At 43.1% G+C, this 25,028-nt stretch overlaps 1 protein-coding gene and 1 long non-coding RNA gene across 2 annotated transcripts in view; both read left to right on the top strand.

Moving 5' to 3' along the window:
- ipo11 (importin 11) overlaps nt 1–13,145 on the top strand; it is an 81,847-nt gene extending 68,702 nt beyond the window's left edge. Inside the window, exon 30 of the mRNA XM_040195663.2 lies at nt 11,416–13,145. Coding sequence (XP_040051597.1) covers nt 11,416–11,580 — 165 coding nt within the window. The 3' untranslated portion in view covers nt 11,581–13,145. The remainder of the gene's footprint in view (nt 1–11,415) is intronic.
- Nucleotides 13,146–23,029: 9,884 nt separating this feature from the next.
- On the top strand, nt 23,030–24,664 carry LOC144386363 (uncharacterized). Its single transcript, XR_013452065.1, has 2 exons — nt 23,030–24,146; nt 24,347–24,664. It is a non-coding gene; the product is annotated as an uncharacterized LOC144386363 (long non-coding RNA).
- Nucleotides 24,665–25,028: the final 364 nt, after the last annotated feature.

The raw sequence follows: 25,028 nt of genomic DNA, 5'->3' as shown, positions 1-25,028 counted from the left end.
CAACACGACAACGGCGCCGCATATGACACACTGTTGTGCAGTTAGAGCTGGGACTTAACAAGGGGGGTGGGTTGCTAAACCTGATTAATTGAAAAGAGGACATGTGGCATCGTGCATTGAAACACAGAGTAATGTTCGTTAGAAATTAGTCTGGTTTACACGGCCGAGTGAAACGATTGAGTGGGGAGATTTTGAAACGAGCACTTCTTAATGTGTCTCTCACACTTTTAGCAGTGCAGAGGGTTTTGGATTATTCATTATATCCCGTGTGCCTGTGCAGCACAGATGCATAGGCGGTCATCTTTTAGTTATATACGGTCCCCAGAAAATATTAGTCCTGTTTGATGGCTAAATTGCCATTAACGGACTTCTGTCATAAACAACCCTCGTCCTATTTGTGATGCAGCCTGCAGATGTCAAAGGTCCTTTTTAAGGATAGGAGTTAATAAGGAAGGCTTATGTTAATGAAACGACAAACGACTCGACAAAGTATCCTTTCCCAGTTCTTTTCCCAGAAAGTTACTCTGTAGTTTCACATATTCGCATTGAACTTACTGCCTTTTACCCACATTACTTTTTATGGCTTTTTATACATTATATTATATTGCAGCCACCCTTGAGCAGACCAATGACATTATTTTAAAAGCATAATTTGGTGTTTATTGTTTAATGTAGTTTCGATTTACTCGAGCAGCATGCTTGGTTTAGTCATTTATAGCATGTGCTGAGGATGTGTTGCTGATGAGCTTTTTGTTCCAGGCAGTTAGGCTAATGAGTTAGTGTCAGGAGTGCGTCTTTCTGCCATTGGTTTTGGTAATAGTGGATACATATGATAGTAAAAATCATTTGGCTCACAGTCAGTCCTTTTTAGATTTCTAGATGATAATGCTCATTTTGAATTAGGCTACATATTTCTTTTTTAATATATTTTACTCGTGGTGAGTCGATAGCAGCTCAGGCAGTCGGGACTCAAAGTTGCAGTATCCCGTGTGCATTTGTTTGTGTCCTTACAGTATTCGCTGAGCCCTGTCGTTGGATGTCTCATAAACCATTCATGTGGACTTAATGATGTACAAAAAGAAAGCCACGGATACAATTTTTCTTTCTCAATAGTGCCATTTAAATAAAGTTATTTTTAGTAAGGAAGGTAGCCTAAAATGAGGGAATATTCACTGCATTACTGGACTAGAAGACTGTTAGAAATGGCAGCAAGCCAGAGTCCGTTAATGATCAAAAAACCAAGAGTGTAAATACCCATTATTTGGAAATGCATCAACATATTTCACTTTACTTTAGTGGAATAAATGACAGAACTTTGAACAAAGGTTTTGATCACAATCTGAATGACAGTGTGGAAAATACCCCCCAACAAGCCCCACCGCCTCTTTAATCAAAATGTGGCTGTAGTAAAAATACCTCCAGTGAAACTTTTTCTGAGGGAACGGCTTTGAAAAATTGCATCCCATTAAACGTCCGTGCTTTGGTGCTTTGAAATTTGAGAAGAGCGAGATAAAGAATAATACCTATTACTTTGTTTCCCCGTGGCTGTTATTGCTCAGAGTGAATAGAAAACAATTTCCGGCACATATTAATTAGTCATGAAATTGTTCCCACCTTTTAATTTAGTTGAAATTGTTCCCACGTTTTAATTTTGTGTAGAGATTAGCAATGAGTCTGATTAAATTCCCCTAAATGGCAATTCCATTAAATGGGAGTGCTTTGATGTTTAAGGAAGGAAATGATAGAAAACGATAGCTGTTGTTGTTACCCAGCGGCTGTTGTTGCTCACTGTGTACCAAAAAAATGCTTTTTGAAGCTTTGACAAAGTACCGATTAGTCATGAAATAGTTTTTGACATTTTGCAGTTTTTCATTATTTCATTTTAATGAACAATCAACATTACTCTGGGTCCTCAAGAGGTGTATATTTTTAGGAAAAGAGTTTCAGTGTGTTATCAACTCCCTCCAGGCCACGCAAAGCTTTAGTAATTAAGACGTGCCATTCTTGCTGTATTATTGCTCCCGTCCCAAGCAAACCATCAGTGTCAGCATAATTTGGTTTTGTTGAATAACAGACCTCTCTGACGGTATTATTCTGCACCACGAGATATAGGAATTCTCCTATTGTGTTGCCTGCGGCATACGATGGTATCAGTATTAGTTTCCATCTGTGTCACTCCTGCGCTGTAAAGCCATTTGGAACGCTGGGCGTTGTGGCTTCTTGCCGTGTGGCAGGATCGCAAACATGTTTTAGTTTGGCATTTCTTTGCATCCATGTTCTTGAGTTGAATACTGTAATTTCTACTATAATTTTAGGTCAAATACATTTAATTAAGTTGAATCACTGACAATCCACAGATTGATTTACTATAAAATTAAACCCACAAAGGAATATAAATGAAGTGAGTCTTGACTCATAGTTGGACATGTGTGACCAGTTTCAATCAGAAGAAGGATACCGGTGCAATTCCATTCCACAGCTAAGCTCCGCCCATCGGCCGTGTCGTTGGTCGCTTAAGGACTTCTAGCGCGGCCGCAGTGAATCAAACCTTTTGACGACGGGTTTTCATCGACTGCTGACGCTGCAATATTTTTAACCGGCTGGTCCGTGTCGCAAATGATCCACAACGGCCACAAAGTCTGTTCTTCAATCAAACACGTATGCAGCGCTCATTTAAAGCAGCGCTCAAGACTTACGATGTCCTGGGAGCAATAATGTGTTCGCCATCAGTTGTCAACTTTGCAAACTCCATGACTACAACGGAGCGAACGTTGTCTTCTCATCACGTACCTAGAAATTCAACCAAACACCGAGCGCATCCATTAAAGCAGAGGTTTATCCTGGCAGGTGTCTTCCCTCCGAGTGCACTTTTCGTATTGATTTTAAATATACCTTTGCTTTTCCTGCTCTGTCAACATGTCTACCATTGGAATCAGAGTAGAGCTGAACATACATCATCACTGTTGCCTTGGCGATTTAGCTGGTCCACGCGGGAAGCTGAAGGATACGGCAACTGATAAAGATATTGGAATGCTGAAAGAAGATGAAAAATAGGTCCGCTCCACACTGCTGTAATATTCTTTTATTTTATGCTGTGGCATGACCTGAGAGTTGTCCATCCATGAGCTTTGCACACATTCTCTATCTCACATAAAGTGTTTGTGATCCAGCTTTGTGGAATCCTCAGTACAGTGAGTCATTGGCCTGAAGTGGAAAATATGTACGTATTCGGATCTTACAAACATATTTTCTATATCTATAGAAATATTCATATCCTACTAGTTATTATCTTGGGGATTTATGAATCAGTGAGAAATACATTAAGGTCGTTCGCAAGTATTCTCTGCTTCTTATCAAAGGTGTGCATATATGTTGATATATGATTTTATTAAAATGCAGATTATGATTCAAATGAGATGGACTTAAACCCCCAAGATGTTGACCAGCGGAATCGTGTGAGACTGATTGCAGGGATGTGAATCCTGTCACGCGTGTGCATGCCGGTACATGAGAGTCCTCGTGAGCAGGCATTATTTCATCCAAAATTGATGAAGTCCATTTCTTCTGGTTGCCTTGTCACGAGCACTCGATGCCCTGAGACATCGTGAACTGTGCGAGGATGCGTGTTGCTTGCATCAGTGGTTTGACAGGGTTAAGAGGTGTGATGCAATGCACCAAACCTTTTCACGCACAACTCAGGGGAGCAGAACCGGGGTTATGGTCGCAATAGCCAAACCAAATTGATATCTGAGAGCATGATTGCATTTTCAAAAGGCACTAAATGTGAATAATTTTGCTCATAGAATAATATGCACTACGTCTCATGACATTCTTATTTTGATTTGATAATTAGGCATAAATAGTCGTACTGCTAATAGAACCAATTTCATTTGAAAGTTTACATGTCTGCATGTTTCTTCAATATATAAGAATAAAAAGCCCCAAATATTATGAATTCTATACCATTTTAAGGATAGCACTGAATTCCGATCTGGGGCATTCAATCCCAGAAGTGGCATTGAAAAATACAGTCTTGTTACAACATTTCTTTCCACGTTGCAAAAATTGCAAACCGCTTCCCTTCCCCTCCCCTCGAGTTTTACCGTTTTTGTGCAGAAATGGTCCTTCCAGTGCCAGATGGCACAGCAGATTTCAGACAGGACCTTGCGTATCACTGTTAGTCCCAGCTTGTCGCTCAAGCGCCGGCTGTAAGAGTCCTCCAGTCGCACTAAATCCATCAGCCATCCACCCGAGCACCGTCAAGGTTTTCACTGACGAGATATGAATCGTCAATTATTTATAGGCCATTTATTACCAGCACCATCCAGCATGTTTCTACTTTATAGCACTGCTAAAACTGCTTTTTGGGGGATTTGATTTTAGCACACTAGCTGGGGAGATGATTTGAAGAAGTGATGGAGCTGATGTCTCAGTGTCGTAGCCCTTACGATTATGCATTTTATTTCACTTTATTGTATGAAATGTTATGATGTGAAGCACTTTGAGTCTGCCTTGTGTATGAAAAGCGCTATACAAATAAAATTGCCTTGCCTTGCCTATGACACCACCTTTAATTAGCCTTTTCCCACCGTGTGGCCTTCTTCCACGCGGCCAGCACACCTTTGGCAAACCCTGCAGCTTCTCCCGGGTTGCTGTAGACCTCTTTGTGGCCTCCCTCCAGTTGCTACGGCCTTCTTCCGTTCTGCTCCTCACTTAATGTGGGAGGTTCGCTCTAGGCAGATTTACGGCTCTTTGACAACGCACATGTATGTGCATGTGCAGACTCCTACACCTAGAGGTATGTGTTGATGTTATATACACTCTCCTGTGATTTTACCTCCTCTACTACGATACTAATTAAGCTATTACAATTTGTTCCGCCTCATTTAGTGAGGAAATTACTGCAATCGAGTTCTAATCCTCCCTCTAAATCAAGAGACCATGAGATTATCCACCTCTTCTTTTCAGAAGGTTTCATAGGTGTGTTTCTGTGTTTTAGAGGTCAATCGCTCAATATCTGTCTTTTCCGGCCCGCGTTCCACTTGACTGATACTCTGACCTCTACTGTCATTTTACCTTTTTTAATTCTGCTTGTCTTGTCTTGATGCCTATTTACTTATCGGATGATTAATCTTTTTCCCTGAATATAATTACACTGACAAATCTACATGACCTTATATCTCAGCTCACTGTTACTACGCATGCATGGTTTGCTTTATATTGTGGTACTGCAGCAAAGATTTTAATTTGGTTACAGATTTACACTCGCAAACCAGTATTCCATAAGCCTGTGCGGCCATTGAACAGCAGAAACACTTATTATCTAGTTGTATTTCTGTAGTCCAGATGTCTAAAGGACTGGATGCCACATTCCAATGCAGGAAGAGCCTTTTTTATGTATTTGCTCGCTACGAAAGTGAGTCGTGGAACATGGAAGTTTTATCTGGTAACTGAATATTATAACGCCAGCTGAACATCTGTTTTTTTTGTTGACCTCAAGTGGCTCAGCGTCTCACCCGGCTGTTGTGATGTAGAAGTGTACTCCAGTGTTCTAGCACATTGTGACATTGCTGTTGATTACGGTTGCAGGTGCAACTGAGCACACTTCTAACCACACCAGAAGGGATGCTGTGGTTTTCTGAAGTGCAAGCCACTCCTCATGTAGAACACAGCTTATTATCATGAACTTCAATTTCATGCTCCAGGACCTCCAATACTGGGAGGAAAGAAGTTTATGACCTGTTGTGTCAAACCTTGACACTCACGCACACTTTAATGAGTCTGCTCACCAAAACTTGTTCAGATAGCAATCATTTAAATGATCACGAACTAAGACACGTTACTATGAGTAATAATTGGGACAATTTACAAGCTCTGAAGCCGGCTTTTTGCAGTCAAAGAAGGCAACTCCCAACAATGTCACAGATTAAAATGAGTTCATGTGCAAATGAGCGCGTCGTATCAGCAGGCTGACCTGAGGTAAGCTCGGGAGACCACAACAGAAGGAGATAACTTGGGCCACAGTTTGAATATCGAACTCCTTTCATAACTTTTACATTGAAAGATAAGGACATAGGTAAGCACTCCCACTGGCATTATGATCTACATCTGCACATACATATGTGTGTGTGTCCTTAAATCAGGGCAGTGTGTATGGGGACATAAGTAGATAGCGGATATCTGCAGGAGCTGGAGAAGCTTGAGGTAATTGGATTATTGTCAGACTCTGATATTCAGCAGGCCCGTTCTCATCAGGCCAGTGCATCTCTGCCAACACATGCATACGTAAAGAGAGACTTTCACTGCCGTGCATAATATCCATCAGCCACGCACTCGCATATTCTTTCATATGAGCTGGCATACAGACAGTCCCTTGCATCCTTTGTTCTTTGATGTTTATAATTACAGTCACGGCTGTTAACTTTGATTCAAATTTCACAACAAATATATAAGTACTGTTGACTTTATAGGTTTCTAATGTGAAGAAATGAATAAAGCAAAACCAGCTCTGTGTCCGTCCCTTTCAGCTTCTCTTCTGCGGGGCCAACTTCCTACTGAGGATATCTTTTTATTAAATGTTCAGAAGACCATATCGCAGAAGTATTCTCTGCTTCTTGTCAACAACAACAAACTATTGCTAAAGCGGCCCTGCATTGTAGGTCTTAGTAAGTGTTTTGAAGCGTAAACAGTGCTTTTCCTAAGTGTGCACGCCGGTGGGAGTGTGGAGTCGACTCGGCTCGAACCACACAACAGGTATAATTACGGACATTAATTGCTCCTTTGCTTAATTTAGGTGTTTGCTTGCATGATAACGCCAATCATTGAATAAATACAAGTACCAAAAAACAACTTAGTCAGCATCTGGATAGTGTCAATACAGATGGAACAAGTTTATCCTGACATTTTACTTGAAGTAAGAGTGGCCACCGTTGTGGGGGCGCAACAGCAGCATCATCATTATTATAATCATTCTCACAATTATAGTTTTATTTCTTTTTTTCTCCTCAGCCAATCCCGCCCACTTGCCTTTTTTGTGCTCGCTATGACTTTTCCTCTCTGCTCACTTGGCAACTACTAAACCCTTTCCCCATTCCTCACATCTCATCTGTCGCTCTCTTTTCATCCTGCTTCTCATTTATCTTCCACGCTCTCCAAGGAATGAGGACCAGTGGTTCTTTATCGGTGAGGTGCAGCAGAGAGCATCCGTCCTTTCCTCTCATCATCACTCCAAATCTTTTCTTCCTCAAGCCTCCACCGGGTTTCATTTGTCCTTTCTACGTTCTTCCGCCTGGAATATTTGGCTAGTGCAGAGGATGGCTGTGCTCTTAAGTTTCCCGGGGATTGCTTTTGTCCTTCAATTCATCCCGCTGTCTTTTTTTTTCTCTCTCCACATGTTTTCACTCAATTATGTTGTTCATTGCACCTGTACTTCTCCCCCCGTCTTCCCTTTGCCTTTTATCTTTTCCTCATTCATCCAAATGCCCTGATTAGTCCGCCTTTTCATCTTCCCGGCACTCTGAACTTGAAAATATATTAGTAGGTTATAAAATCCCCCGCTTCCCAAAACATTTGTAGTGTGATGTTTTTTTTTCCCCTCTCATTCCATCTCCTCGTGCACGTCAGCCGAACATATTCTTGTCAAAATCAGGAGGAACTGTCAGGAAAAGAACTGCCACCGAGAGATCGTGGAATTAGAAGTCGATTCACATTTTTAATTCACCTGTTCTTTTGTAGTTCCCTGGCGCTTCCCTGGCTTTGAATTCAATACTCTTGATTTGTTTTTAATTCTTTATGTATGAATGTTTCATATAGGAGATGTTAAATAGCTAGATATGGTATTTGCAATTGCAGACCAGCGTAACTGGTGAGATTTGCGATTTTAAAAATAAAAAGTGTCACCCACTTACAGTAACAGTCACCTAATACACCAGTGACGTAATGGCCATCTTAACCCTTGATCACTATTTAGATAATACTTATGCCTGTAAGAAATTAATGACACAGAACACATTATTCTAGAAGTTATGCAAAAACAATCCCAAACAGAAATACATAAAGTAAGTCAAGTTAGGCTGTTGCTAGTGCATGTGTGGGCGCATGGTTTGCACCATAACGAAGTTCATACATTGCCCCAGTATCTGTTCCATACAGACAAACGTCTATGCCGACATCATGGCAACCCTGGCGTCCATGTGTGACAGCGTAAGTAAGCTGTATGGAGCGCGTAGCGTTTCCATCAGGCTGGGTTTCGGGAGTAGTAGTAGTAGTAGTAGTGGGTAACGGGCCGAACTCTCTCGCACCCTGATTCAATAGTTCATATCCTCATTTTATAATTTCACAGAAATGTCTCTCTGGTGAGGCAGATATGTTATGCACATGACTGGTCGGCAGAGGTATACAGGCCGAGGCAGTATTTTTGTATTTCAATAACTGAATAACCGATCAGTCCACACACCTAAATGTTGTTGTGCTCAAACAATATGAATCCTTGTGTCAGATTTGACCACGTGGGAGCGGCTCGCAAGTCGTGGCTCCGTTGCCGAGGGCGACTGGCTGGCGGGTGTTCTGTAGATGCGATAAATTTGGTGATTTGGATCGGCCTGCAACGTAATCCTCTGAAGCCCCTTAACGTCGGCCTCCTCTCGCACAGTGCTTGTTGCATGAAGCTGAAGTGAGAACGCACTCGCACACAGGCGCGCTCATTTACTGTATTCGGGTGCTTGCAGCTGGACATCGAGCGCCACGGGATGTGCAATAAAGGCTGTGAAAGTGCAGGTTGTTGCATCATTAACTCCATTTAGCAATTGCCTGGCTGACTTGGTTCCCTTTAATGTCCTCTGCTACAGCCGCGCTGAACAGAGCAGCTTACTGTTGTGAGAAAGCAAGAGGAATGGAAATAAATGAGGTTTAAGAGGTCGGCAGGTTAAAGCATAGGGATTCTTAACGAGCCCACTTGTGTGAATTCTGTAATTACATATTTCCTGATACAATAGTGAAATATCCAATGTTTGCTGTGGTAACAGGCAGCCGTGTTCCGGGCATTGCAGATGAAGGCTTTCAATGGGCCCCTCACTTCATCCGCCGCTCTTCCACCTTCTCCACCCATGTTGCCCACTCCCCTCTGCAGCGCCCCACGCGTGTTTGTTTCCATCCATAGCCGCCTTCAAGGCATCATCTGCCACTGCGTCACACCGCCGGTCCCGCTCACCTCTGCTCTCGTACCACACTGCATCCCTCTGTAGGCTCCCAACGTCGCCACTTTCTTCACTTTCACGTATGATCACGCCTCCTCTTGCCGTTCATTTTTCTGTCTTCTCTTCTCATCTGTGCCTTTTTGTTTTTTCTCCGGGCGCACTAGATTGAACTTGCTGTTCTTATAGGTAGCTTCCACTCTTCAGATCAGAGTGTGTGCGCGTGTGCGTGCTGTTTGGTGCGCAGCAGGTGTCCTCATCTCGGCGCTCTGTTGTTGACTGTCCAAAACAGTTTGCCTTTTGAGCTCATGTCTGCTCACAGCCTCCTGCTTACACCCTTAACTGTTTTACTGTCTCATCTGTTACATATTCCTCATCATCCCTAATCAATGCATTATTATTTATCCTTTTCAATTTACACACCATCTTTAAACACTCCAAAAAGTGCTCATCCACACAAATTTTTCAATGCCTTTGCTTTGATCCTTTGCCTGAGATTTTGGTCTGATGGTTCCACAAAAAAACACACAAACTGACAAGAAAATATGGCCGTTTAACGCACGCACACACACATCCAGCAGGGTCTTGAGGTGAATATAATTATGCAAGTTAGCTGACAGTGTTTCCACTGAGCCACTCTCCACTAGTTTGATTGCACTGTAATGACAAAGAACTAATTAGCGACTATTCCCTCCAGTGGTTGGCTTGACACCAGGAGTTTCCATTTCGATATTCGTGAGTGAGAGTGCACAAGCTTGCCCAAATGTCAAGTATGCGTATGCCATATTATACAGATGAAGTGACTCCGCTCTCAAACTGCTTGAGGAGGAGGGTCAAGCATCGTCACATAATAGCAATAATTAATCCTGCTGGGAAATCAAAGCGGGATCCAGCTTTCACATACAGGTGCACACATATATATGACACGCACACCACTTCAAAAGCACTTACAGGTTCATGACGCGTACCGCAGAAAGTCTGGTTTACATTATTCCAAACCACAATCATGAACCATCCCATTTTATTGATGTTATTCTGCACCAATTGTGTTGAAATTCAAACGGTTTTGATTGTGTACAGATGTCCATCGTACGCCCCTCCAATTCATTCGCAGGCGTTTCAAAGTTTTCAATGGCGATGTTTTCCTCTGTCCTTGCAAAAAAATAAACAGCGGTGCACTTTCCCCAGCGATGTGTTTGTTCTAGTGGCCCATCCAACTCCCCCCGCTTTATAAAATTCTGTTATTTTTCCAGCTCTGTCGTCTGCGCAAGATAAATGTCAGCGGCTGCATATACTGAATTCCTTCTTTCTCCAGCGCGAGGTTTGTGTTTGATGAATCTGTCCAAGCTGGAAGTAGTAACTTGTCTGAGTTTCTTTTCCATTTCCCTTTTGTCAAAAGTAACTAGTGAATCTCCTTCCAATCTGACCCGAACTGATTAACGGATTAAGAATCTTTTGTGAATTTACCCTTTTTGTTAAGCAGTGTGCTTTATGATTGATTTCCTTAAAAAAATGATGCAAATTGTTGCCTGGTGATTGACCAGCTTTTTATGAATACGGCTGTCAACTGTTTATTTAAATAAATCAAATGTTCACAAACCCTGAATAACTGGAAGCATTGTGCTCCAGACTCTACTTTACATCTCAGCACTTTGTACACTCCTGTCTGCACATAAACTTCAAGAAGTGATTCCACGTCAGCACATCACCAAAAGATGTCAAAATCTTCTCAGCCTCTTGGCAGCTGACCAGAGTTTGCAAAAATAACCTAAAGGAAAAGCATGACTGACAAATGCACGAGGCAGAGAGTCTGTCCCTGATTGAAGAGAGAATCCCTCTGCAGCTGCCTTTGCCAAGTGCTGGGTTTGAGAGCAGCTGGGCAGAGTATGCACGCTCTTATCATTCACCGAATCCAACCTGGACCGGAGACAAAACAATCATGTACCAGCCCCCACTGACCCGGCCAAAGCCACATTTGAATCTCTTTACAGATTGTTCCAACTTGAGCAACCTGCAACAAACGCATGAAAAGAAAAAAAGGATTTCTCCAAATCCAGATCGGCTACAGATTAGGAGGCTGCCTAAGAAAGTGCAGCATTTTCAGCAGGAGATGTTGCTTGAGCGGTGTTTTTGTTTTGACTCTTGATGAAACGTAATCTTAATTTCTTTGATTTGGAATTCAACCCAAACTGTAACCGCTGCATTTGTCTGTGTCCCACTGCAGTTGGCCCTGGAGGACCCGGTGCACAGCGTGTCCCTGCAGCAGTTTGTGTACGAGAAGCTGAAGGCGCAGCAGGCCATGATGGGGGACCAGGGCTTCGGGGTGCTGATGGAGACCGTGGACACGGAGCTTGTCAGGCAGCTCCAAGAGTTCCTCCAGGGCCTCTGAATCACATCTATGAGCCTTCTTTACCTTACACAAACACCTTTGCCCAGTGCCCCCCCACCCCACATCACCCTCATTAAAAAAGAAAGCTTTGGACTACGGCGTGGCCAATTTCCTCAGCTAACACCCTGCATCCCTTTCTCTATCTCCTGGGTTCCTTTACATCCTTTTTTTATCAAGGTGGGGTCTCTGTGGGTACATGAATGTGAAGCACCTTCAGCCACACTACATCATCACCACACCAGAGCTTCCACTCGTTCGGTAGTTTCTTCTCTCTCTGTGGTTTTAACGTGGGATTGTTAGACTATGGGCTGGTTTGGGGTTCTCGGGAGAAGAAAGGAAGCAATCCCCTGCAGGTGCCACAGCAGGATCCTCGGACTATTTTCTACGGAGAAACAAACAGATTGTTGAAGAAATGGGGATAAATTGAACCCGAAGGACCCAAAGCAGTGTTTACAGAATCTATTCTTAAAAAGAGAAGAAAAAAAATGTAATTTTGTATGTATGTAAAGTATGGATGATATTCTGCATGATGATATTTTACCTTTTTACTTTGTTTTTACTTTGTGTTCATTTCTCTTTTGTTTTGAAAAAGATAATTATTTCATAACCAGAGGTCAAGTTGAAGTAACTACTGAGACCCTCTTTTCTTTCTCAGAGGGAGTTTTGTTTCCACCGTAAAATGGTTGATTTGGAAGAGTGCTGAACCACATCTATGTGTGCGTACACATACTGCTGCTAACTGACTGTGTGAGAGCACTTTAATAACCCAAAACTGTGTCACCTGTTTTCATATTCTTGTCAGTGGCCCATCTTCTCACACAATTGTTTAAATTTGACCCTGATCTTTCAGGTCTGTGCTTGTAATAGACTTGTGGTAATGGTAACATGCCAGTAGGTTGTGTCTTTAAAAACAGAATTTGAAATGATCTCATGAATCCTGATCTCAGGGGCTCTTAAAGATTCCCTTTTGTGAGCCACTGCATGAGTCGACTGTGCTGCTGCCCGGACGCTTTATTTTTTTTGATGGCATTTTAGTAGTAGAGAGGAGGCTTTGCTGTATTTGCTTTGACTGAAGAATCCCTTTTTTTTTAAGTAGGTTTTTAGTGGCAGTTTGATCTTGCAATAAAATGCAACATCGGGTTTAACGAAAACAAAAAAGAGAAAAGCCATTTAGTTTGGGTCGCCCTGCTTTTATAGTCTATTCTTCTCGAATTCATGGGAGTAGAATAGCTTCTTTTGGTTCTCATCACGTTGGTCCACCTATCTGGGAGGAAGAAAATCCACGAGCTCCTTTGACACTGTGATAGTTGAGTAGCAGACAGAGTTCCAGCCATGCGCTTTCAGCCTTACGCATCCCTGAAACTCGAGAACTTTCTTACCATTATGTTAATAACTGAGTAGTGAAACACCAGAGGGTTTCTGTGTGTTCTGTTAAAGACCTCAATCATGAAGTTAGTGCAGAAACATCTGTGTGTTATGCTCCTATCGAGTTGGTTATGCTTTGATGAGAAATTATCCTCGTTGCGTTTTCCAAAGCATTTAATAAAGTGCAGTAATAAGCCAAATATTATACTGTGTAATTATTTTATAGTACTGACATTGCAAACATGCACATCAGGAGTCATTTACAGCTTCCTCTGATCTGAGTGTTGTTGCTTCTGAACATAAATCAAAATGTTTCATTGTAAAGGTACAAAGCGTGCGTGCGCGTGTTCGTGTTCTGATACAAACTGAAAATAAGTGCTGGTCAGGGTTTTACATTTTACTTTTAAGTTTATTTCCATCAAATGTTCACCTATTTAGCGACTTTCCCTTCCTTCTGTTAGGAAAGTGTGTTTGTATGCCAGAATGTCAAAGTATCCCTTAAAGTATTTGCCTCATTAGTTTTAATTATTAGTATTAATAACTCACTGTTGTGTCGTTACATTTCATCAAGATATCTTTTTTGTTTAAGTAATGCCAAAATAGGACATTGTCGACATTACGACACTGTAGAATTTTTTTTTTTTTTACTAATAACCTGTGTTGCTCTCGTTTTTTTGGAGCTCCACCTCCCAGCTCAGGGGACTTGACATTTAACAACGAAAAAGAATTGTAACTGCAGAGCTCCATTCACAGGTTGTTTTATTGGAGGCGGAGGGGTTAATGATACTTTGCTTCCCACATGCCAAAAATATTCCAAACACTTTCATCATCTTGGTAAATCCAACAGGTGATGGTTATCGCAGGTGCATAAATAAGAGAACAGACAAATACACCGTTTGCCTTTTGAAGTGGGGAACTAAACGATAATGCAGGTTCTAGATCAGAGGTAATGCGCTTACTCCTGTCATGCATTCCACGGGATAATTAACACAAAGCCTGGTCTATAGTCTGCTCGTGGCTCTTATTCGTCTCTGAAGGTCCAGTAGGACCCGCGATAGGATAAACAGTGTCGGGGAGCCAGTAAAAGCGCCGCGGGAAGAGAAGAATCCCAGATTGTTTCTTGGCTCTAAGTCACTCAAGTCTTGTTCTTTCGCTGCCTGTAGTCAAACTTTGAGATGTCATTCTGTAGAAGTATTTGTTCTCTGCAGGAAGCACTGGAGGCACAAAAGCTTCATACTATCCAGTTACAGAAAAAAAAAGACTCGCACCTGTTTACTGCTGCAACATTTGCTCGCTGCAGCAGCATTTACAGAATTCCCAAGGAGCAACACGATGTGCGAAAGCAGTGTCCTGCTTTTGTTCTGTCTCAGGTGGAAACAAAGGGTCATGTATTGTTCACCAATACATTCATCTTAACTGTGTAGTACCCCAAAGTTGCTTATATTAGTTGAGCAGACTTTTTTTCTCTCCAAATATAGTTTTGTATTGTACGAATATTGTAGTATATCAATGCAACAACCCTGTAGATTCCAAGTCATCGTGTTCCCTTTGCAGTTCTTTAGGATCTCTGTGCTATTTATTAGAAAACCTTTAAGTATTATTTGTCATTTCTTGTTGAACAACTGCAGACTGTTCACAGATACCTGTCCTCTTGGACCCCCATGGCACCATCCTCCTCCTCCTCAACCGCTGGTCAACCAGCTGCATCAGCAACTTCCTCTACATTGATCCTCAACACTACGGCCACGGATCAGACGTCTCCCGAAGCCCATAGAATCCTTTCATCGAGCCCTCAAGGCTTAAACCGTGTAAAAAATACACCGTGTACTCAGATTGTGAGTGCGGGCTCTTGAACGCTGCTGCAGCAGGAGAGTATTGGTGAGTGCCCATGTGTGTCTGTGTATTGATTGTGATTAGAGGGGGCGGCTCTCGTCCGCCCGCTGGAGGCTCCCCGCGGTCCTGAGCATGTGGGATCATTAGTGTACGTAGCCGTGCAGCTTGCCTTTAGCTATCTCGCCTGTTCAAGCTCCATGTGTGCCGCTGAACCTGCAGTAAAAATAATCCCAGTGCCTCCCTGCTCGTGTGCTCTCGGCTGTGGAATCGAAGTCCCGTGGGGCCATTCGTCAAGTAGTTGACACTCATCCAAATTCCTATCAGAAGCGGTTTCATATATTACCATCATTGCAAGGGAAAGAAATGCTGTAATACAACTTTGCTTTGCACCAGACACGGCCATCAGCGGCATCGCAACGTAAGTGAATGCAAAATAATATTGCGATACATTCTTAATGGAAATCTGAATTTTGCAAGTTTTATACTAAATCTATTTTGCATGCACAAGGAATTTGACTATTAGTTGTTTGTTGTTAATCCCCCTCATACACTCTCACATACAGTACCAGTCAAAAGTTTGAACACACTTTCTCATTGTGTGAGAAATAGACTGTGTATATATAATTTAGTACATCTACAGTCCAGTATGTACATTCTGCGTGAGAAACCGTTTCCTGTATCTGGTTGTTTTGGTGTGTTCTGTATTCTCTCCAAGAGGGAAGAACTTCTGAATAGTCCAAAGGGTCTGGAGTGAATTTTCCTCCCTGTTTTCCTGTGTTGAAGCCCTGTATGGAGGACAGGCTGTCACCAAGGAATTTCTCTTTCTCTTGTAGTCTCTTCCTGTCCTGTTTGTTTGATGCTCCAAACGCCACATCGATGGCTGTGCAGAGAAAGGGACTTGATTATTGCGATGTGGAACTGAGCTCTTGAGGCAGGTGGATTTTTCTGAAATAAAAGCAGGAAGTACATCCTCTGCTGGTCCTTTTGTGTGTTTTGAGTGTCTAATGCCAGAAGTCCACCTGAGGTCCTAGAAGATGGGGGATCGCAGAAGCTTAAAGGGCTTCCACAGCCGACATGGCCAGCTGAGGCCGATTGTGAGTTGCAGTCGCTCACCTACTTCCTGCAGTCTGTCAGGAAGTTTGAGATCCACTGCCCGCTGGGAGCTGGGACGTTGACCTTCGGCGACGTTGAAATTGTTGCACGTCTGCGATAAGCTGAAGTCTGCAAACGGAGGGCCTTTCGTCCTTTGGATGTTAGTGGGGCATTATGCAGCAGGATGGGACTTCACACAACTCCAGTGATCTGTTGAGTAGCCGCGTCAGTATGATGGGAGCGCCAGCTGGTCACCAGACTTCCAGGCAGGTGGGAGGGATGCTTTCCGGGCTTGGTACTTTCCCGTATCTTCTGTGCTGACACACATCCTCGACACACAATATTGTCAAACGTCTTGCAAAGCTTTTAAATGGGCCGTCGTATGGGAAGCAAAGAGAAGAAGGTTTGACATTCGGCAGATGATCTAGTGCTGCATGTGTTTGATGAAGTGCATTGAAACTCAATGGTGACAAGAGCTACAAACAATAAAAAAGTGCTCTGGTGTAGTGCATAAGTTGCCAGTGACGCCATGGATTACACTCAATGACATCAAGGATGGAGGAATTGAGCGTTATTGTCTGCAGTGAGGGGTGAAGAGGTCATTTCTGTCCATGTGAAATGGAATCGATGAGTGTTCGCCTCAGGTAGGAATCTCTAAGTTGCTGTGCCCACAAATAACGGTTTCAGGCAGTCAGCGATATCATATTTATGATGAAAGTGTGATAGTGTAAACGTATGGAACTCCAGAAGAGAAATCATCCTCAGGTAAATCAGGCTTAATCCCCTAAAATGTCTGCAAAGGAATCATTGACAAGCGGGAGCCACAAAGGTGAAGTAGATAAGGCATGTATCTGAAAAGACACTTTCTCATTAGCATTATAAAACTAAAACAAGCTCTTATCGGTTATCCGCTCTGTAATGAATGAGGTGAATAAATGGGAGACACAGAGGTGGCAGAGCAGGACACAGAAAGGCTGATTGTGTGCACGTAACGTCTGTTGGATGTGTCTGTTTACAATTGAAGACTGAGGAGCTGTTAGTGAGGAGATAGATTAAGAGCAGGGCTACTCACATTAAGTAAACACTGAACAATTGGAAGGGAGTACTTGTCTGAAATGTAAATGAGAGGATGTTTTTGAACCCCCACACTTTACTATCGGCTCTGTGCAGCACCAGCTTTACACAACGCAGGTGGATTCAAAGTACGACTGCGTTGTCAGTGAGGAAAATGTATTCGGTGAAGCACAGACCCATAAGTGTGTCAGAGTCATCGTCCATGCAGTGACAGAAATAGAAAACCTACAGTTACTTGTTACATTTGTGACAGGCAATTTTGTGTGTTTTTGATGCAGGCATTAGTGGCAGTTTCATCTCACCGGCAATATTCTCTATGTTTACATCAACTGGGAAATTTTCCTTGAGAATTTGGTTTTCCAGTTAGAAACACACACACAGTTACTAGAACACCACACTCAATATGATTAAAATCCCATAAAGTCAAATCGATACCCACGTGGATTGCATTATTCTGCAGAGGTGTTCCTGTTATTGTGTCCGCCCGTGGAGCGAGTCAGCCGATGGATAATCTACTTTCTCTCAGCTGCTGCGGCTGTCGCTGGAAAACTCTTTTGTGGCATCGCGCCACCACATTGCACCGCGTTCATAGTCGAAACGCAGCTTTAATCTGCACTTCGTTACACGTGCGCGCGTCGATGCTAATTAGCTGGACGACCCGCTGAACCCCCGAGATCGGATCCTCATTGATTTATTTCAGAACACTTAATAGGCGGCTGTAGACTGTCGCTGCGATAGTGAGTGTTTTTTCTTTTTTGTGTGATTGTGGATTGCCATAATCACCTTGTCAGGCCTGTTGACGGGTGTTTGACAGTGTGGTTCCAGGTCCAGAGTGAGGAGAGCGAAATCCTCACCCGCACCAACGCACGCCTCACCACGGCCACCCTTTCTCCCGCGCTGCCCTCGACCTCTCTGTCGGCTCCATCTCTGTCTCTCCCCGCTGGTGGCTGATTAATATTGGATGGCAAAGCTGTCATTGTTTGATTTTTATTTGTTTTGCCCCCTCTACCAGCAGAAAAGAATTTAAGGTTTCACGTTTGAATATCCTGCGTGTAATTCTCTGCACAGGTCCGTAATGACACTAATAATACGGTAGGACTCGCACATTATAATTCCTGTGTACTTACTGACGCTTGAAAGCAGGAAAGCATTCAAAGTGAAGACCGAGCTCACGTCGTCAACCCTTTTTCAATGTCACAAACAGCACGGTAACCGTCTAATTTTCTCCTCAGTGAAATGAGAAGCTCTCCATAGAAGTGTCTGCTGCCTCCGGCTCTGGCCCCTCAGTTGTCAGACTCGCACAACGGGGAGGAATCCTTAACAAGGGGTTTCAGGGTGCCCCGGAGGAACATCTCGTTGGATCACCTGATAGCCTGTAGTTTCAATTTTGCATTATGGGGGTTGCACAATTTGAGCAAAGGATTGCATGGGTGACAGCATTTGCTCATGCTACCATGACTCTGTAGTTTACCTGTCTATCGACATGATGTTTGCATCATGTTGCTTTCATTGAACTGTTGCTATGGGCTTTTGTACGGGTATCACATATCCTGATGGCTTGATACAAATATATGTAGATATATTTTCTGTTTCGCATAATTATCTAATAGTAACTTTTGTTGTGAAATACCTTCCATCTATTCCCGCTGCGAAGAAGACCTCTGAGTAGCCTTGACGCATGACTTTGTTCTTGTTTCAATTCTGTCTCCTTCTTTCCTTCTCATTATTGATAAATGTCGTGTTTAATTTTACAAGGCGAGCAAGAGGATTTAACCAGCTGCTCGTGTCTCATGTCCATGACCAAGTCCAATGTCTGCCCGGTCAGCAACGTAGGTTTCTACAAAACAACCTTGTCATTTACAAATGGAACGTTTGTATTTGTTGTATCACTAATATGTTTGATAAATATCCTGAAAATTCTGTGTGGGGACGTGAGAAGTAGTGCGTTTATTTAAAACCAAAACACTATATTTTACTAAACCCAACCAAGTGGAACCGTAACATAATTTAGATCTCAGCCTCGAAATGGCAAAAGCACACGTGGGGCAAAAATGCTATAACCGTTCATACAAACACAAGTATCTACCTAATGTTGATCAACAGTTTGGTTCAGAAACATCATGATTCAACATATTTGTTGTTTGCAGAAATGTAAAATGCAAGCATTGTATTCTAGCGCAGCGCATAGCGTCATTTGTAATGGTCACAACAGTCGAAAATGTATTGTCCCTCTGATTTTTTTTAGCTAATTTGATGGCTCTTCATGCTTTTTGTAAGGATAATTTCCTCCTGAAGTATGAAGAGAGGTTTTGTTGATCAGTTCATGGGTTCACCGCAGCAGTCTGTCACGGCGCATTGAAGTGGTTATTTTAAAACGTTGCTGTTTTTGTAGTTCTACTGTGAACCAGAATATGAGCAGGAGAAAGGACAGCGGACGGATGCAGGAGGGATTTGATCAGTAAAAAACGTTCGTCTGAACTGAACCCCCTCATTACCTGTGCTAAAGGTGTGATGGGACGCTGAGCTGTGTGTGCTGATGACTGAAGGGATGAAACACTGCAGAAAAGATGCCACACATGTATGTACCTCGGATTGCAGCGAGGGGGAAAATAATAACTATTCCTTTCTCTTCATCACCTTCAGAGTCTGTGTTTCCACATACAGAGGCAAGTTCGTCTACACGTCTTGTTGTTTTGACCCGATTCTCTTAACCATTTTTCATTTCAAGTTAGTTTAAAAGTAGGATGACATGATAAAATATAGCAGTTTATTTGTCATTGAAGCGGACAGATGAAACCAGCGCTTGAAATGAATAGCGCCTTTTGACATCCGATGCATTGTAATAGATCTTGGAGGAGAACTGCTGCTCCAGAGTCCTGTGGTACTTTTACCACTCTCCTCTACTTCATCATCTTTTAAATGCGCATGTGAATCCATGTGTTGAATACTGATATGTTTCCCCTTCTGTTCTTCTGACTCCCCCTTGCATTCGCAACCGCTTCTCATTGTCTTCCCTCCTGTCCCACTGTGGGACCGTCTATTATTTCGAAGCCTTTTGATAGCAACAATGTTAATTCTGAACACCGCTCCTGGCCACCGAGGATTGGAGGATTACTGCAGGCTGGTTCATTGCATGGAGGCGTGGACAAAAACCAAATTCACTGAGTGACCTTTGAGCTCTTTCCTTCAACTCAATTAGCAGCCATGAGTCCGCTCTCTGATTACATTGTCTGGGAAAGAATTCATCATCACACCTTTACACACCTCTTCTACAACTGACAGGTGGAGAGAAAAAAAGACTAAAATGGTTTGACAGTGTTCTGCAAAGCAAGGGCGAAGAGGCAGGGGAAGTTGTTAACGGGGAGTTCACATCTGTGATTCTGGTGAGATGCAGACGGAGGAGGAAGAAAGAGGTCTGGCATAAGACGAGAGGCAATCTCACAAGTGAATACATTAAAAGCCGTAGCGCTTTGATGAAAGTTGTCAGAATCTATCAAATAAATGAGGCACAATCTTTGTTTTGCTTATCATAATGGGTTCATAAACATAAGGCATAAAAAGTTCACTGTTAATCGCGTTATTTGCAAAGCGTTTTTTGACTGATAAAAATAGGCATTCCTGCCGAGTGATATCTCTGATTTTTCGAGGGCTTCGATTGACCCTCTGCCGGGGATTTGAGAGAAACGGTAAGGAGCTGCCGGTTGCAGATCAAATCATTGGCGTATTCGTTGAAGTGCAGGCATATGGACGCTGAATCATTGTGCATGTGACTGGTCTCTGTCTCGGCTTTGCAGGAAACTGCACTTTGCATGTAGCCTCCCACACTTGCCCTTTTTTGCACCGCATGCTCAGGCGACCGTACAGAAATCCCCCGCACCAACATTCCCCTCTGGTACTTACACATGACACTCTTGCACAGTGGAGTGACGATTGGTCTTTGGTTAGGCAGCATGGGGTCAAATCAGCTTTGGAGGATTTAAGAAACAATCACATTTAAGCCTTTGAGGACATCAAGACTTGAGTACACAGACATGCCTCAACTGCCTTTCATCTGTTTCTTGTGTGTTTCTTGTGTGTTTTTGGTGTTCACCTCATCTTATCCTTGTTAGTGTGTGTATACCTGTCAATCAGGGGATGGAAAGGAACTTCTATGTGTCTCCTTTAAGTCTTCATCGCTTCATTGGTTAAAGATTTCTGATGTACTGCAATTAAACGGTAGCTGCTACTCCATCATCTATATATACTGCAAGATTCAATAGCCCTTTTATCTGTGTGTGTGTGTGTGTGTGTGTGTGTGTGTGTGTGTGTGTCTTGGCTGACCAGCCGTGTAAACCTTGTGTGAAATTTGATTTTGCTGCGGCCTGCTTGGAAGGTGTGGGCGTCGAGGGGAAGGGACATTTTCCATCACCATGCTTCACAGGGAGGGAAATAACGGTTTGTCATGCTTAATATTAGAGATCCCCACACAGAATCCCTCTCTCACATACTCGCACACGCACGCACGCGCGCTTTTGGCACAAATAAATCATAAAAAACTCAAATTCCAAACCTAGGAATTCTGACCAGGTGCTACAGGGCACAGTTGTGCAGAGCATCTAGGTCGCAGCAGGGAGCCGAATGTTGCCATGTAGATCAACGACAATGTCAGTAGCTCCTAAATTGCAAAGATGATTTTTGCTGGGACAAACAAATGAAACAGGCCACAAAGATTGAAACCAAAATGTATTCATTCCACATGACCCTTAATTAGGTTTTAGCCCATGCTAGTGTTGCAGCTTTGCAAACCTCAATTGTGCACGTTTAGTACAGTTCATGGGTTTCAGCCCAAGGCTTCACATGTATTATTTATTTAACAATCTTGTAGTTTTTTTCAAATTAGTGTGTGTTTTTTTTTAATGCAATAAAAACACAATGTTTGCTTCCCAATGCAGGTGGTTATATGTATTAGATCTACGTTTGCATCCATGTCGCGCAGTGTTTTTCAGTTTATATGGACACTGACGATTTCAGACCATTCAAAGACCGGCCGTATTAAAGCCAAGATCAATAGACACAGGCCTCGTGAATATGTGATGTTTGAAAGAAATCTTCTGTCTCATTAGGTTGTTTATTTCATCAGGCTTTTTCTTTCTCTCATTTCTACACAAAAATATTTTACACGCACTTTAAATGATTAATCAGCATCCATGTATAATATATATATATATAATATGCATATGTCTGATAAATGCTCACATAAGATCCAGTTCTCTGGGGCCCATTGGTAGCAACTATACACACTAAGTCATATTGAGGCTCACGGTTGTGTACACTTAAGGGTGTCGCTGCCCTGCGGGACGGGTGAGTGCCGTTCCTCTCCGTCTTCTCAGCGGTGCCTCGGGAGGGCGCCAGCCTTTGCTCCTACTATACCGTCCCCCTCCTTGCCCCTTTTCACATCAGCCGAGAGTCAGGCTGTGTTATCACTGTCAAGATGGCGACCGCCCATAGCCATCCGCCTTTGAGCTTCACAACAACTCTTCAGAAACCCATGTGTGAAGTCATGGAGGCTGTGTTCAGCAGCAAGGAAATGCTTCCTGCTGTGATAAGAAGACGGCTCGGGGGGGGGGGAGGGGATATAGTCTTTATACATTGCTGTGTTTCAGATTACACAGGTGGAACCCTGGGGTCTTTACTGAAATTCACGTTTTCCTCAAGTCTGAGACAAGCATAGCCGCAGGTTAGAAAACCCCTGTTTTTTGTTCTCTTAATAAAACGGGGAACATTGTATTTATGCACCCCTCACACCGAGTAGCGTGGGTAGACACATTTCAGTTTTTCAATTGTTCTCCAAATGCCGCCATGTGGGACAAATGTCCCCCTCTGCTTAAGTCAGATGAGCCTTAAGCCTAGTTTATGCTTCTGCGTTTTCAGAGCGACGCAAACGCAAGACCCCCTTGCGTGTCCCTTGCGTGCCTTTACACACCTCCTTGCGTTCTTGCTCAACGCTCTAAAGACAGTGGAGATGGTTGTGGATTTCCGGAGGAACAGAGCCCCACCTTCCCTCATCACCCTGTGTGACTCCTTCTGTTTCCATCATCACCCAGGACCTCAAGTGGGAGCTGAACATCAGCTCCATCACCAAGAAGGCTCAGTAGAAGTGGTTCTTCCTGAGGCAGCTGAAGAAATTCAACCTGCCAAAGACGATGATGGTCCACTTCTACGCGGCCATCATCGAGTCCATCCTCTGCTCCTCCATCACCGTCTGGTACGCTGCAGCCACAGCCAAGGACAAGGGCAGGCTGCAGCGTGTCATCCGCTCTGCAGAGATTGGCTGCAATCTGCCGTCCCTGCAGGACTTGTTCGCTTCCAGGTCTCTGAAGCGAGCTAAAAAGATCGTGGCCGACCCCTCTCACCCCGGACAAAAACTGTTTGTGCCCCTTTCATCTGGCAGGAGGCTGAGGTCCATCAGGACTAAGACCTCCCGCCACACCAACAGTTTCTTCCCGTCGGCAGTCGGGCTCATCAACAGAGCCGGTCCCCCACTGACTGACTATATAACATCCCACCGGTCACTCCCCTTCACACTGCACATGTGACTTTAACTGCAATTTTTCACTTTGTTGTCACTTTGTCACTTGTTCAATAGTGCACTTTATTTTTTTAATATTTTTTAACTTTATTCTCTTATTTTATACTAACCCATAGTCTTATTCTACTAACTCATAGCATTAGCATTTTATTTTATTACTTGTGCACTGCTGTCTTGTTGTCTATTGTTACACTGTCTACTGTCACGCACCAACCGCCAAGACAAATTCCTTGTATGTTTGACATATTTTGGCAAAAAATGTTTCCTGATACTGTACTTTAGTACTTAAGTGTCATGTCTATAAATGCATTTATGTTAGTGTCACGCCACGCGTTAGTTTATAGTTGTGTTCACGTGTTTGACTGCATTAATTACTAGTTGCATATCACAGATGTTACTTAACTAATAAATGAGGATCTTTTAATAGATTAAACCACCAGAATTGTTTAAAGTCAGTCAAATGTAAACACATTAATGCCTCAATGATTAGGGTAATATATGATATATTTGGCATCACAACTAGTTTTAATCTTTCATTAAAGTTCATTTCGATGCTAAGTCCCTGAAGCCCATGTACGAGGGACTGGCACAGCGCTGCAGGCATAGAAAAGGCACAATACCAGTGGGTAGACAGGTAAATTATATAAATATTTTTTACCATCATTGGTGACACAAACAGCTCACAGTCTTAGATTACTTTTCATTTTTTTCAGTTTAATTAAAGGAAAGCCCTTTGCATTCAATTTTATTTTGATGACCATATACACTGGAGCACACGTGGTGGTCTATATGCCTGCTGTCACATTGATGTCTTTCCTTTTATTTTTCTTCCAGGGATTGCTGTGTTGCACTCAAGGTGGCAGAGTCGTTTGCAGGAGAGCATCTGAATGGGATTCTTGGAGAACAACAGATGCAATTGTTGCCGATGTCACTTCTGGTAACCTCCGAAACACATGTGCATCAAGATAACATTTTAATGCAAACATTAATATGAAGCTGGACTTGTTTCACTGCATGAGGCGGTTCCTCCGTGAGTGTGTGTCGGAGCATCACGCCCTGTACAGTTGCTTTGCTCAGTTCCTCTGGACTGGGACAAGCACAACAGCGAGACAGATCACACCCAGGCCCTGAATAAAGCTGTATTTTTCTAAACCGTGAACTGCGTCTCTTGCCTTAACGAGTAAATTTACCTGTGTGCCTTGTGCTTCCCAGATTATTTCTCGGGATGAAATTCCCCGGGTGGCGTTGTCTTAATTTAGTTCAATTCCCCTTTTACAGCTTATCTTCGCCACATCCGCTTTAGTGGAAAGTGGCGTCTTGAGGTCGGAGGAGTGTGAGTGTGAGTTTTGAACCATGAATTGAAACAAGTGCGTCGACGCAGACGCAGAAGCATGCGCCAGCCTTTACCCACATCAGCGTCTTCGCAATCGTAGCAACCCTCGACACTGAGAGGCTGAATCACAGTCAAAGCATGCTGCAGCGTCTGATGCTTTTGACAGGCCCGGGCATAATGTTT

The sequence above is a fragment of the Gasterosteus aculeatus genome, chromosome 13 (genome assembly GCF_964276395.1).
Source record: "Gasterosteus aculeatus chromosome 13, fGasAcu3.hap1.1, whole genome shotgun sequence".
Lineage (NCBI taxonomy): Eukaryota > Metazoa > Chordata > Actinopteri > Perciformes > Gasterosteidae > Gasterosteus > Gasterosteus aculeatus.
The sequence above is the reverse complement of the archived record's forward strand: the minus strand, read 5'-3'. Positions and strand labels throughout refer to the sequence as shown.